Source organism: Cetorhinus maximus, chromosome 8, assembly GCF_964194155.1.
Source record: "Cetorhinus maximus chromosome 8, sCetMax3.hap1.1, whole genome shotgun sequence".
NCBI lineage: Eukaryota > Metazoa > Chordata > Chondrichthyes > Lamniformes > Cetorhinidae > Cetorhinus > Cetorhinus maximus.
In genome coordinates this window covers 96,882,039-96,896,991 of record NC_135886.1, presented here as the reverse complement: position 1 = coordinate 96,896,991, position 14,953 = coordinate 96,882,039, and the positions used below count along the sequence as shown (strand labels likewise).

Genomic DNA, 14,953 nt, shown 5'->3' with positions numbered 1-14,953 from the left:
ACCCCCCCCCACCTTAAACCAGCTTATATTTCACCCCTCTCCTAACTTTACTCAGTTCTGCTGAAGGGTCGTGAGGACTCGAAACGTCAACTCTTTTCTTCTCCGCCGATGCTGCCAGACCTGCTGAGTTTTTCCAGGTAATTCTGAACTCTTTTCTTCTCCACCGATGCTGCCAGACCTGCTGAGTTTTTCCAGGTAATTCTGTTTTTGCTTTAAGAATAACCCTGTGTTGTATGATCTGTGTAAACCAGTGTGGTAGCGGTGCGGGAACCTTTACCTTTAGTTATGGAGTTTTATTTGGGACATGTAGTTGCTGCTGCTGTCTTGTAATTAAAGTTAAATGTTTCCACTAAGAAAAGTTGTCTGAAGGTCAACTCTATAACAAACTGGTTATGAGGATAAATCAGATTCGGTGCTGTACCTCTCCCAGCTATTGTGAGCATCTAAGTTCGTTAAAAATAAAAGAATATATACTCATCTGAAATGCCACAGTTTGGCAGACCAATCTCTTTGAGCCAGCCACAGATGACTGGTCTCAATATATAGAATGTCTCGCATTCTTCTTTCAAGAAAACAAAATCATGGGGGAGGAAAAGAGGAGAGCAATTCTCCTCAATATTTGTGGGAGCAAGACCTGCAGTTTAATTTGAAGCTTGATGGCCCCCAGTGCCCTAGATTTAAAGACTTACAGTGAATTAGTAGACCTTTTTAAGGTACCTTTTCAACCCAAGCCCTCAGTCAAAATGCAGAGGTTCATGTTCAATTCACAGAATAGAGCCCCAAGGGAGACAATTGCTACCTATAGGCAAAACTAAAGCAACTAATGGAATATTGTGATTTCATTGAAACCCTGAATGACATGCTCAGAGATTATTTAGTATGTGCCATGCAGGAAGACACTATTTAGCAAAAATTGCTGGCTGAAGTGAATCTTGATTTTATGAAAGTGTTAGAAATAGTACTGGTGATGAAAGTGCTGTGAGGGATTCACAAGCAATTCAAGGGATGCAAAATGTTGCCGTACTCCTAGTCAGGTGAGAACAGTCTGTCGAAAGTGGTGCGAAAAGCCAGGACTCCGCCGCAAAGCGGGAATCAGTCCCTGCTAACCGAAAAATCAGAAGAAACAGCTTAGCAACTATATCGAAAAATAATTTTCATTGACGTGGAGTCAATCAGTCGTTTAGTGATTGGCAATTTAAAAGAGTAGAATGTTGTTTTTGTCATAGAAGTGGACACATACTGAAACAGTGCAAAGTGGGATTTAAATAGGTCTCCAAACAACAAACCAAGTCCAATGAAGTCTATAGTGTAAAAGAGCCAGAAACAACCAATTCTGACATGAATATTCAACATGAAAGTTGGGAAGACAGAGCCAATATTTGTTACAGTGCGAGTGAATGGTATCCATTAAAAATGGGAGTAGACACAGATGTTTCTACCACCATAAATGGAGAACACACTTTCAGATATTTAGATAAAGGTGAACAACAATTAAATTTGGAACAAACATCTGCGAAGTTGAAAACACACCCAGGCAAGGGAATCCAAGTAAAAGGTATCACCAGAGCAAATGTTCATTATAGGCACCAATCGGCATAGCTACCAGTGATGGTGGTAGAAGATGAAGGACCAAGCCTTCTAGGGCATTGTTGATTGAAGGAGATTAAATTGAACTGGTCCAAAATCTTCCAGTTGCGAGCAGGTGGACTACAGAGCTGCTAAAAAAAATGACACCATCTTCAAGGATGAACTGGGAAAAATCCAAGGCCTACTGGCCAAGATTTATGTGGACCCAGAAGCAAACCCATGCTTCTTGAAAGCAAGACCGGTGCCATGCGCCCTGAGTGAGAAGGCTGATGCTGAGCTGAACCAGCTAGAGAGCCCGGGTGTCATAAAAGCGGTTCAATTCTCAGAGTGGGCAGCACCCATAGTCCCTGTTCTTAAACCAGATCAGACTGTCCGGATCTGTGGGGACTATAAACTAACAGTCAACAGAGCAGCCAAACTGGACAGGTACCAAGATTGAAGACCTATATGCCAAACTAGCAGGAGGGGCTAGTATATTTATATATATATATATATATATATACAAAGCTTGACATGAGTCATGCATATCAGCAACTGGAGCTGGATGATGGCTCCCAGGAATGCATCACCATAAATACACACAGAGGGTTATACCAATATACACGCCCACCCCTCGGTGTTCGCTCAGCCTGTGCCATTTTTCAGAGGATGATGGAAAGCTTATTACAGGGACTACCTCAAGTTGTGGTCTACCTGGATGATGTACTGATAACTGGATTCCCAGAAAAGGAACACTTGGCTAACCTAGAGGAAGTCCTGAAACAATTTGTAAAAACAGGATTGTACCTGAAGAAGGAAAAATGCACTTTTCAAGCAAATTAGGTCATTTATTTGGGCCACCAGGTAGATGTTCAAGGGTTACATCCGATTGAAGAGAATGTTAAAGCAATAAGAGAGGAACCTGCAACCAAGGACACCTCTGAACTTAAATCATTTTTAGGGATGATAAATTATTATGGGTGATTTCTACCAAATTTATCCACAATTTTGGCCCCTCTACATTCACTGCTAAGAAAAAAATGTTGGTTTTGGGAGGCACCCCAAAAAGAAGCCTTCAAGAAAGTAAAACAGTTCTTACACTCTTCAAATTTGTTAGTGCATTACAACCAGATGAAGGAATTGGTGCTAACCTGTGATGCGTCTCCCTGTGGAGTGGGAGCGGTACTATATCACAAAATGGAGGACGGCACAAGAGGCCGATAGGCTGTGTATCCAGGACACTTACCCCAGTTGAAAAAGGATATATTCAGGTTGAAAAGGAAGGTCTGTCGATTATTTTTGGTGTAAAATATTCCACCAATACGTGCATGGGCAACACTTCATGTTAGTATCAGACCACAAACCTCTTTTGGGCCTGTTTAGCGAGAAAAAGGCTATACCTCCCATAGCCTCCCCAAGAATACAAAGATGGACCCTAATTTTGGTAGCATATGAATGCAACTTTGTACATAGACCAGGGATTCATATAGCAAATGCTGATGCCCTAAGTTGCCTTCCTTTGCAAGGGAATGATGAACATGTCCCAAACCCCTGGAGCTCATATTAATGATGAATTTCTTGGATTCCTCACCAGCCTGTGCCAGGCAGATAAGAAACTCGACAAATCATGATCCAATCCTTTCTGGAGTGAGAGACCAAGTTTACATGGTTGGTCCCAGGAACCAGTCTCTGATGAATTGAATCCATTTTTCAACCAAAGACACGAGATGAGCAGACAAGATGGTGTTCTATTATGGGGTGCACGGGTAGTAGTTCCTGCACAAGGAAGGGAACCACTTTTAGTTAAGCTACACAGTGCCCATCCAGGGATCTCCCAAATGAAGACGATAACGCAGAGTTATCTTTGGTGGCTGAGGATAGACGATGATATTGAAGATGTGGTAAAACACTGTGTGCAATGTCAACAGCTACTAAAGTTGCTGGTGGAAACTCCATTACACCCATGGGAGCGACCTGGTAGACCCTGGGTCCGATTGCAGATTGATTACACATGTCCTTTCCTTGGAACTATGTTTCTACTGATTACAGATGCTCATTCCAAGTGGTTAGACGTTTATGAGGTAAAGTCGCTAACATCTGGCCTTACTATAGAAAAACTATGCCAGAGCTTCGCCACCCACGAATTGCCAGAAGTAATCGTCTCAGATAATGGTACTGCATTTACAAGCATTGAGTTCCAATGATTTATCAGCCTCAACAGTATCAACCATGTGAAGACTGCACCATACCATCCATCATCAAACAGACTGGCAGAAAGGGCAGTACAAACTTTTAAGGCAGGAATGAAAAAGTTAACAGGTGATTCGTTGGAGACCAAACTTGCTTGTTTTCTATTTCACGACAGAACGACACCCCCACACTATGGCAGGAGCTACACCTGCAGAATTACTGATGCAGCATCGTCTTCGGACAAGATTAAGCTTAATACTTCCCAATTTGGAGGGAAAGGTGGAGAGAAGTCAAGGGAACTAAAAAACAACTCATGATTTGCATAGTAGTGAGCGACAAATTACTGTTGGAGAAGCAGTACATGTAAAGAATTTCAGTGGAGGGCCAAAGGCGTTACCTGGTAAAGTGGGTTCTGTGCTGGACCATTGTTGTACCACATGGAAGTGGAGGGCCAAATCACCTGTAAGCATGTGGATTCATTTAAGAAAAAGAGAGATACCCCATCAAAATCATGTTCCATCTGTAACCATTACTAAACCAGTATTTCCTGTTGAAGTTGCTCAACCCAGAACAGACATGCCCGATGTCTCTGTCAGAGTGGAAGACACTGAAATGAATGTTCCTGATGAGGTACCTGATGTTAGTGCGGTTCCAAAGAATGTGTTTCCTGCAAAATAATCTGATGTCCTGGAGCTGCGACATTCCACACGGATCAGGAAACCACCTGAAAGACTGAACTTGTAATTTCATGACCTGAGTAAACATTGTAATGTCATGGAATGAATATCCTTGTAAATACAAAATGTACAGAAAAGTTAAAGGGGGAGGAATGTAGTAATTATAGTTTTGGAAAATATAGGACTATAGCTTTAAGAATAATCCTGTGTTGTAAGATCACATGATCTGTGCAAACCAGTGTGTTTACAGCACAAGGAACCTCTACAGGAGAGTTCTTCTTTAGTTATGGAGCTTGATGCACACATGTAGTTGCTGCTGCTTTCTTGTAAATAAAGTTAAATGTTTCCACTAAGAAAAGTTGTGTGAAGATCAACTCTATAACATATGCATAAATATAAAATTCCACTTTTAACCTAAATAGTTTGTGTTTCAGACAATACCTGGCCTTTCCCGGAAAAGCTGTGTCCCATCTGGATTTACTTGGATGTTCTCTTTTCCACTGCATCCATCATGCATCTGTGTGCAATATCACTGGATCGCTACGTTGGAATACGGAATCCTATTGAGCACAGTCGCTTCAACTCACGAACCAAAGCTATTATTAAACTAACTGCCGTCTGGACCATTTCAATAGGTAAGTATTACATCTGTTTCTAGTCCATATAATGTAGAACATCAAGCATGACTGAATTCATGATATTAGTAGCATTAGTTCATTCCTTTACACTTCATTAAATAGAGTTCCAGAAGACTGTGGGGTACAATCCTGAATGGTGCTTTCTCCAACTATTCATGTTTTCACAATTTGAGCGCTGCAAGCCAATGAGCCTATTTCTTCGAAAAGCAATGCCACCATATAAAGTATTTTATTTTTTTCTTCCACCCTGTTGTAATAGAGAATAACATGGAAATCAGCAGCATGCAGTTATCCATTAAAATAATTTGCATTGATATATCTCTATTACCATGGCTGAAGATGATGGCGTTAGTCTTCCCGATGTTTAGCTGGAGGAAAGATTCAGAGAGCTGATGGAGAGGTACCTCTGGCTGTTATCAGCTTATCACTGGAAGATGACCCTATATCTTTGTAAAAGGGTAGTACATATCTGAGGAAGAGGAGGGAATCAAGGCTGAAATCAAGAAATGATGCTGTTGGGGGTGGGAAGAGAAACTATTGCAGGGATTTCTCTGGGTATGATTAGGTAGCTAAGAGTCAACCCAAAGGCCCACAGTGGCAGTTCCACAAAGTTGGACAGAAGAGGAGAGATGTTGGAGGATGTGATGGTGCGATTGACTGTGTTGAAAGCCACAAAAAGGTCAAGAACTCTGGGGACGGATCATTCACTAATTTGAGTCACACAGAACATCTTTCAAAACTTTGTATGAGACTGTTTCAGTTCAATGGGATATGTTGGAAGGATTCAAATCGGGAGTTCTAGGAAACATGGACACTGATCTTAGGGGTACCCACACATTGTAAATAGGACAGTAGTTGGTCAGGACAGAGGACCTGAGAGTGACTGATGTGACTTTCTTTGGGGTCAGTCCCAGAGTTCTAGAGTTATACTCCAAGTATCAAAATTCCTATGCTCTTAGTTTTATAATTGTGCATGAGTGCTTTTATTCCCTAAATAATAACCTTATTAGTTACCAACTGATTATATTCCACAAAGGGAGCCCTTGTTATTTTAAGCTACAAAGCATGCAATCCATTTATATTGATCAATTTATATCCAACAATCCATACAAGCTAATTGGCACAGGGTCAATAAGATTAAAGGGGTAACTGCGTGGCTCAAAGATTGGTGTGGGAGAAATGGGTTCGAATTCATGGGACTTTGGCACCAGTACTGGGGAAAGAGGGAGCTATTCCGTTCAGACAGGCTCCACTTGAATCATGCTGGGACCAGTGTCCTGGCGAATCACATAACTAGGGTTGTAGTTAGGGCTTTAAACTAAATAGTGGGGGCAAGGGTTCAGTTGCATGGAAATATAAAAAAATCAAAGTTTAAGGAGAGGGTAAGAGTGCAGGTTAGTGACGAGGCTGATTGTTACCAAAAAGTGAAAGGATGGGACAGAATGTGTGAACGCCATATTGCACCAAAGAATCATATAAGTGTAGGGAAAATTGACAATAGGGCAAACTTAAAGGCTTTGTATCTGAATATGCGTAGCATTCGGAATAAAACTAATGAGTTAACAGCACAAATAGAGATAACTAGGTATGATTTGGTGGTGATTACTGAGACATGGTTACAGGGAGAACAAGTTTGGGAGTTGAATATCCAAGGATACTCAGTGTTTCAGAAGGATAGGCGGGAAGGAAAAGGAGGTGGTGTAGCTTTCTTAGTAAAGGAAGAGATAAGTGCGATAGTGAAGAATGATATAGGCACTGGAGAGCAATACGTAGAGTCAGTCTGGGTAGAAATAAGAAATAGCAAGGGAAAGAAGTCCCTGGTGGGATTAATCTATAAGTACTCAAACAGTAGTTCAGCAGTAGGGCACAGTATAAACCAGGAAATACTGGGAACATGTAAGAAAGGCACGGCAATAATCATGAGTGATTTTAATATGCTTATAGACTGGACTAATCAAATTGGCAAGGGTAGCCTTGAGGGAGAGTTCATAGAGTGTATTAGAGATTGTTTCTTGGAGCAATATGTTGTGGAACCAACCAGGGAGCAGGATATTCTGGATTTGGTTTTGTATAAAGAAATGAGATTAATTAATGATCTCATAGTACAGGATCCTCTGGAGAAGAGTGATCATAACATGCTAGAATTTCAAGTTCAGTTTGAGAGTGAGAAACTTGAGTCCCACACTAATGTTCTGGAGTTAAACAAAAGAAACTACATAGGCATGAGGGCAGATTTGGCCCTAGTGGACTGGGCAGGAAGACTACAAGGTAGGACAGTTGATGAACAGTGGCAGATATTTAAGGAGATATTCAATTCCTCCCAAGTAAAATATATTCCAAAGAGGAAGAAGGATGGTAAGAGGGGGAAAAAGCAAGGAAGTTAAAGATAACATAAAGGCAAAAACTAAGGCATACCAAATTGCAAAGGTCAGTGGCAGGCTGGAAGATTAGGAAAATTTTAAAGATCAACAAAGGGTTACTAAAAAAATAATAAAAAGAGCAAAGGTAAATTTGAAAGAAAACTAGCGCAAAATGTAAAAACTGATAGCCAAAGCTTCTACAAGTTTTTAAAAGGAAAGAGAGGAGCTAAAGTGAATATTGGTCCCTTGGAGGATGAGACTGGGGAGTTAATAGTGGGGAACGCAGAAATGGCAGTGAAACTTAATCAATATTTTGCCTCAGTTTTCACGGAGGAGGACGCTAGTATCACCCCAATAGTAACAGGTAGTGCAGAGGGTATAGAGAAGGAGGAACTTACAATAATCACCATCACTAGAGAAAAAGTACTGAGCAAACTATTGAGATTAAAGGGTGACAAGTCCCCAGGACCTGATGGCCTACATCCCAGGGTCTTAAAGGAAGTGGCAGCAGAGATAGTGGCTGCATTGGCTATAATATTCCAAAATTCTCTGGATTCTAGAAAGGTTCCAGTGGATTGGAAAAATGCTAATATAACACCCTTATTCAAAAAGGGAGGGAGGCAGAAAGTAGGAAACTATAGACCAGTTAGTTTAACGTCTGTCATTGGGAAATAGTTGGAATCCATTATTAAGGAAGTAGTAATGGGGCATATGGAAAGTCAAAATGCAATCCATCAGAGTCAGCATGGTTTTATGAAGAATAAATCGTGTTTGACTAATTTGCTAGAGTTCTTTGAAGATGTGGCAAGCAAAGTGGATAATGGGGATCCTGTAGATGTAGTGTATCTGGACTTCTAGAAGGCCTTTGATAAGATGCCGCACAAAAGATTAATACACAAGATAAGATCACACGGAGTTGGGGGTAATATATTAGCTTGGATAGAGGATTGGCTAACCAACAGAAAGCAGAGAGTCGGGATAAATGGATCTTTTTCTGGATGGCAAGCTGTAACTAGTGGGGTGCCACAGGATTTGGTCCTCGGGCCCCAACTATTTACAATCTATATTAATGACTTGGATTCAGGGATAGAAGGTACTATAGCTAAATTTGCAGATGACACCAAAAGAGGTGGGAAAGTAAGTTGCAATGAAGAAATAAGAAATTTACAAATGGATATGGACAGGTTAGGTGAATGGGCCAAAATGTGGCTGATGGAGTTTAATGTGGATAAGAGTGAAGTTATCCATTTTGGTCGGAAGAATAAAAAGGCGACTTATTATTTAAATGGAGAGAAACTTCAGAATGCTTCAGTGCAGAGGGATCTGGGTGTCCTCTTGTATGAATCACTAAGAGCTAGTATGCAGGTACAGCAGGTAATAAGGAAGGCAAATGGAATTTTGGCATTTATTGCTAAAGGAATAGAGTATAAAAATAGGTAAGTGTTGTTGCAACTGTACAAGGCATCGGTGAGACCGCACCTGGAGTACTGTGCGCAGTTTTGGTCCCCTTACTTGAGGAAGGATGTAGTTGCATTGGAGGCTGTTCAGAGGAGGTTCACTAGATTGATTCCAGAGATGCGGGGCTCGTCTTTTGAGAAGAGGCTGAGCAGTTTAGGCCCATACTCGCTAGAGTTTAGAAGGATGAGAGGAGATCTAATTGAGGTATATAAGATGCTAAAGGGGATAGACAAAGTAGATGTGGAGCAGATGTTTCCCCTTGTGGGGAATTCTAGAACAAGAGGCCATAGTTTTAGGCTAAGGGATGGTCAATTTAAATCAGAGATGAGGAGGAATTACTTTACTCAAAGGGTCATGAATCTGTGGAATTCACTACCTCAGAGTGCAGCGGATGCTGGGGCGCTGAATAAATTTAAGGAGGAGATAGACAGATTTTTAATTAGTAATGGGTTGAAAGGTTATGGGGAGAGGGCGGGAAATTGGAGGTGAGGCCGAAATGAGATCAGCCATGATCGTATTGAATGGCGGGGCAGGCTCGAGGGGCTGAATTGCCTACTCCTGCTCCTAGGTCTTATGTTCTTATGTTATGTTCTTATATTGTTACTTGTATCTTAGATTATGATTTATTTCCAATTGACTATGAAATTACACCATTATATAATGGCCCAGAACTTCTGATCTCCAGATAGCCGTACCCCAGAGGTACCCCCAAGACACGTGCTGGAGGACCCCTCGGAAGCTCCGTACACTGACAACGCGGGAATTACCCAGGAAGTTTGGACTTCCTATGGGAAATTACCCTGCGTCTGGAACTCTCTGAAACTCTGTGTTTAAAGTCAGAGCCTTCGGATGGTTCCAACTCAATTAGCAGAATGGTTACCGATAAAAAGTTGTAAGGATTCAAATCATTTATAACTCCTGCATAAATATACTATTGACTACCCAACTTCTCATTGGATAGCCCAACTACCCACCCCCCAATTCACCTGACTACACTCATAAGCACCCCCCCGACTGCCCCTTGACCCCCCAGCTACCCCCAACACACCCGACTACCCACCCTGACCCTGTGACTACCTCCCGACCCGACTACCTCCCCAACGACAACCCCCTGCTAACCTCCCAACTACCCACCAGACCCCCCTGACTACCCACCCTGACCCCCTGACTACCTCCTGATCCAACTGCCTCCCCACCCAACAACCCCCCGCTAACCTACCAACTACCCCAAGACCCCCCGACTTCTCATCCCACCAGGCCCATTATTTCCATTAACTCTGTACACTCCCAAGATCACAGTCAGGCTTCAAACTCTAGCAACATTACTTAGACCGTTTAGGCACTATTACAAATTTCCTGCCTCACTGAACCTGCTTCAGCAGAAAGTCACAATTTTCACTCCAGGGGCATGGGTGTGGGATAGAATCAGGCCCGTCATTCCTGGAAACAGATGGAAGTTTCAACAGGAGTGCTGAGGGCAGGTTGGTTAAAACACCTGCTTCAGTTCTCTGAGACTTTGTCCCAGTTGTAATAAAGGTTGTTAGGCCCTCTAGCCCACACACACCTCTCACCCGTATCCCCACACTCCCCACCACTCCCCACGGCCTCTTATACCCTCCATGCCAACTAATACTCCTCACCTGTTCCAATGGTCCCTTATAGGTCACATATACCTATAGGTCACATATACACCAACTCAATACCAGCTCATGCCCCCCCCCATCCACCCCATTCCCCTTATAGCTCCCATGCCAACTCAAGCCACCCACCCACCCCCAATAGCCCCTCATACCTACCAAGCCAACTCATGGACCTTTCATGACCATTCACCTAGTATAGTATGTACAGAACCAATGAACCCTATATTAACAATGGCATGTGTGGAACTGCTCAGAAAGAAACCCATTCACAAATCTTCCTTTGGAAAAAACCTGCTGTTCCTACAACCCTTTAATAGTGTCAATCAAGCAGACCACTAAAATATGAATAACAGAGGCTTCAAGCACTTCACACCTCTTAATCTTGTGCAAATGAACATTGAGACATTGACAAAACAGATCACAACAAGAACAATTTATTATAAACACTTAAAGGTGTCAATCAAGCAAAGCCAATAGTTCTCTCCAGCTGTCAAAACAGAATCCCTGCTGAGCAAATCCTTTTATGAGCCTGGGCTCTCAGCAAAGCATGTAGAATGAGGACAATTGTAAGCACCCTTTTATATGTCCTCATTCTACATGCTTGGCTGAGAGCCCAGACTCATAAAAGGCCTGACATTCAACATAAAGTTTGACCAACTGGCCAATCAGTGCCAGGTTGTGCACTCACTGCTCTATTAAGAAAGGCAGGAAGACTTCTGAGGCTGGAGGGCCAATAGGATGCCTTCCAGCAATGACACATTGGCAGCCCCACTGTCTGAGGTGGGAGCTGCCTATGAAGGTGGGTGAGAGGATGCTCCTTTTGATGAGAATACCTTCTGAAGAGCTGGTAAAAAATTTGATAATCAAAAAGGCCACATTGCCAGGCCATTATTGTGGAGCGGCAATTCCTCCACTGGGCGGCCAGCGGCCACAACTGTGGCTCAACAGCCATGGAGGATGCAGGGCCGCTCTCTCACGGGGTGGAGCACTAGCCTCCCAATCAAAAATGGCCCAGAGAAAGGAACATGGTTGGAGTCCAGGAGACCAGCACACCAGCCAGTGTGGGGAAATTGCGAGGCCATCTACTTCCAGTCCCACCTCCGCAACTATTTAAAAATGTAACTATAGTTTCCAAAACTTTTCACTAATGGGTGCATTCCTAACCTCATGTCTAAATTTCCCTAGACTAATTGATTGATTGCCATGAATAGTCAAAAACTTCATAACCATTGGATCACACTGATGGTAAGCAAACTAGATGCACCTTCTTTAGTTTAGTATTTAGCAGTTCCTGCAAATGCAGATTTCACAACCATTAATGTTATTTCAAGGATTTCATAATCACTTCTGCTATTCTACTATTGCTTATGGAGCAATCCCTTCCAACTGATATGGTCACCAGACTGGTGTAGCAGGTACAAATTTTCTATAGCAGTAAGCAATTTGTTATTTCAAATGCATCAACCTAAAACTTGCAAAACTAGTGAACTCCCTCCCTAACAGCACTGTGGGTGTGCCTAAACCACATGGACTGCAACGGTTCAAGAAGGCAGCTCAGAATTATTTTCTCAAGGGCAATTAGGGATGGGCAATAAATGCTGGCCCAGCCAGCAACACCCACATCCCATGAATGAATAACAAGAGAAAAAAATTCTTCTAAAAACATTAGAAATTCTTTTGGAAAAATAAAGAGCTTACCCTAGACTTCCCATTTAGGAAATAATTATTACTTGAGGAATGTTTATGTTGACATTTTACCAGAAGCGGCAAGCAATTGGTATTCTAACACTTTACTCATACAGAAGAGTTCAATATCACAGATTAACTGCAGGTTAACTTGCAGGTTGAGTCGGTAATTAGGAAGGCAAATGCAATGTTGGCATTTATTTCGAGAGGACTAGAATATAAAAGTAGGGATATGCTGCTGAGGCTTTATAAGGCTCTGGTCAGACCACATTTAGAATATTGTGAGCAATTTTAGGCCCCGTATCTCAGGAAGGATGTTCTGGCCCTGGAGAGGGTCCAGAGGAGGTTCACGAGAACGATCCCAGGAATGAAAGGCTTAACATACGAGGAAGGTTTGAGGACTCTGGGTCTATACTCGATGGAGTTTAGAAGGATGAGGGGGGATCTGATTGAAACTTACAGAATACTGAAAGGCCTGGATAGAGTGGACGTGGGGAAGATGTTTCCATTAGTAGGAGAGACTAGGTCCTGAGGGCACAGCCTCAGAGTAAAGGGAAGACCTTTTAGAACAGAGATGAGGACAAACTTCTTTATCCAGAGAGTGGTGAATCTATGGAATTCATTGCCACAGAAAGCTGTGGAGGCTAGGTCATTGAGTGTATTTAAGACCGAGATAGATAGGTTCTTGATTGGTAAGGGGATCAAAGGCTACGGGGAGAAGGCAAGAAATGGGGTTGAGAAACCTATCGGCCATGATTGAATGGCGGAGCAGACTCGATGGGCCAAATGGCCTAATTTCTGCTCCTATGTCTTATGGTCTTATGATATTATTAGTCAAAAAGCTCAGTGGGACCAGCAGAATAGTAGAAAAGTGAAGAACAAGTGGAAAGTCAAACATATGGCTCCCCTATCATTGAGGACTGGGACATTTGTGGAGCCTCCTTCTCTTGTTAATTGTTTATGGTCCATTACCATTCATAACTTAACTGAATGTTGCAGGTCTACAGATCATTGATCTGATCTGTTGGTTATGAGACCAGTTAGTTCAATCTACAGCATAGTGCTTCTGCTGCTAAGCATGCTTGTATTGTGTTGTAGTTTCACCAGATTGGCACTTCAGATTTTGTGTATTCCTCATGGCTTTCAAAACAGAACTGGATAATTATCTGAAGAGAAAAGATCTGCAGAACTATGTAGAAAATGTAGGGACTTGGGAGTAGCTGAGTTGTTCTTGCAGAGACAGAATGGGCTGAATGGCCTCCTGTGTTATAACCATTCTTTGATTCTGTGTATGGATGTGGCTAATAGTCTCTATAGAATTTAAAGGTATTCAGACCAGCCATTTCCACCAAGATGTGATCTTAAGGAGGAAACCACTGACAAATGGTGAATAGATTATGAAGTAGAATGTGGATGGTGGAGCAAACAAAGCTTAGCAACAACTTCTTGTTATATTCTGGCTCCCCTTGCATGACCTTTCTCCTTTTTGTCCCCAGTTTAATTAAGTTTGTTTTAAGTATTTTACAATTTCATAATCTCTTTGAAACTATTTCTTCCAGGCATATCGATACCAATCCCCGTCATCGGCATTCAAGATAAGTCCAGGGTTTTCATTGACAACAGCTGCGCTATTAATGATGAAAGCTTTGTCCTTGTGGGCTCATTTGTAGCATTCTTTATCCCACTGATTATAATGGTCTTCACGTATTGCCTGACCGTACAGGCATTGCAGAAGCAGATCAGTGTGTTTTTAGGCGATCAAAAACAAAAGCGAATAGGCTTGCACGTCTTTAAAAAGGAGAACTTAGGAGAAAGCACAACAGTGATACAAAGATCGGAGACTCCAGATGCAAGTCCGAAGCCACCTTTGAATAAGGAATCTCGGCTCTTCCGGAAAGGAACCATGCATTCAATCAACAATGAACAGAGGGCTTCAAAGGTTCTTGGAATCGTCTTCTTTTTGTTTGTTGTCATGTGGTGCCCGTTCTTCATCACTAATGTCATGTCCGTTATCTGCAAGGATTCTTGCAATGAAGCCGTCATTGGAGAGCTGCTCAATGTGTTTGTCTGGATTGGTTATACCTCATCTGGTGTCAATCCACTAGTTTACACACTCTTTAATGGAACATACCGCCGAGCTTTTTCCCACTATATTCGTTGCCATTACAGTATCAGAAGAACCAGAAATCACTTCACAGTCAATGCCTCCATGACAGCAATATATGAGAGAAATTTGGAAATGACTGCCGTGAACAATGGAAACAAATCAGTGAGTAATGAATTAAAAGCCCCTGAAGAAAAACTACATGTAGCACTGGGATCGACGAAGCCTTCTATTGACAACTGTATTGTTATCAGTGAAAAAGTTAGCTGTGTGTAACGATATATATATATATATATATATATGGTAAGAAAATGTTTATCGCTTGGTTGAAAGATTTCAAACAATATTGTTATGTGAAAAATACATTTCTTGAGTGTATATCATGTGGATAGATAATTAACAGGTAATGATGTATTCTCTATTCTTCTGGCATTTCAAATACCACATGCTTCTCCAACACTGTAATGAGGGACTGACTACCTCGTCAAGGTATGTAGGGCAGGATGGCTGGACTGGATTGGATTCCTTAATTGCTTTATAATTTAGGATTACAAAATACTGTGGATGCCGGAAGTCTGAAACAAAAACAGAAAATGCTGGAAATTCTCAGCAGGTCAGGCAACATCTGTGCAGA

At 42.0% G+C, this 14,953-nt stretch overlaps 1 protein-coding gene across 1 annotated transcript in view; it reads left to right on the top strand.

The window, feature by feature from the left end:
• LOC144683820 (5-hydroxytryptamine receptor 2A-like) overlaps positions 1–14,595 on the top strand; it is a 35,823-nt gene extending 21,228 nt beyond the window's left edge. The window contains exons 2-3 of the mRNA XM_078547284.1: positions 4,868–5,068; positions 13,775–14,595. Of these exons, the coding sequence (XP_078403410.1) occupies positions 4,868–5,068; positions 13,775–14,595 (1,022 nt within the window). The remainder of the gene's footprint in view (positions 1–4,867; positions 5,069–13,774) is intronic.
• Positions 14,596–14,953: the final 358 nt, after the last annotated feature.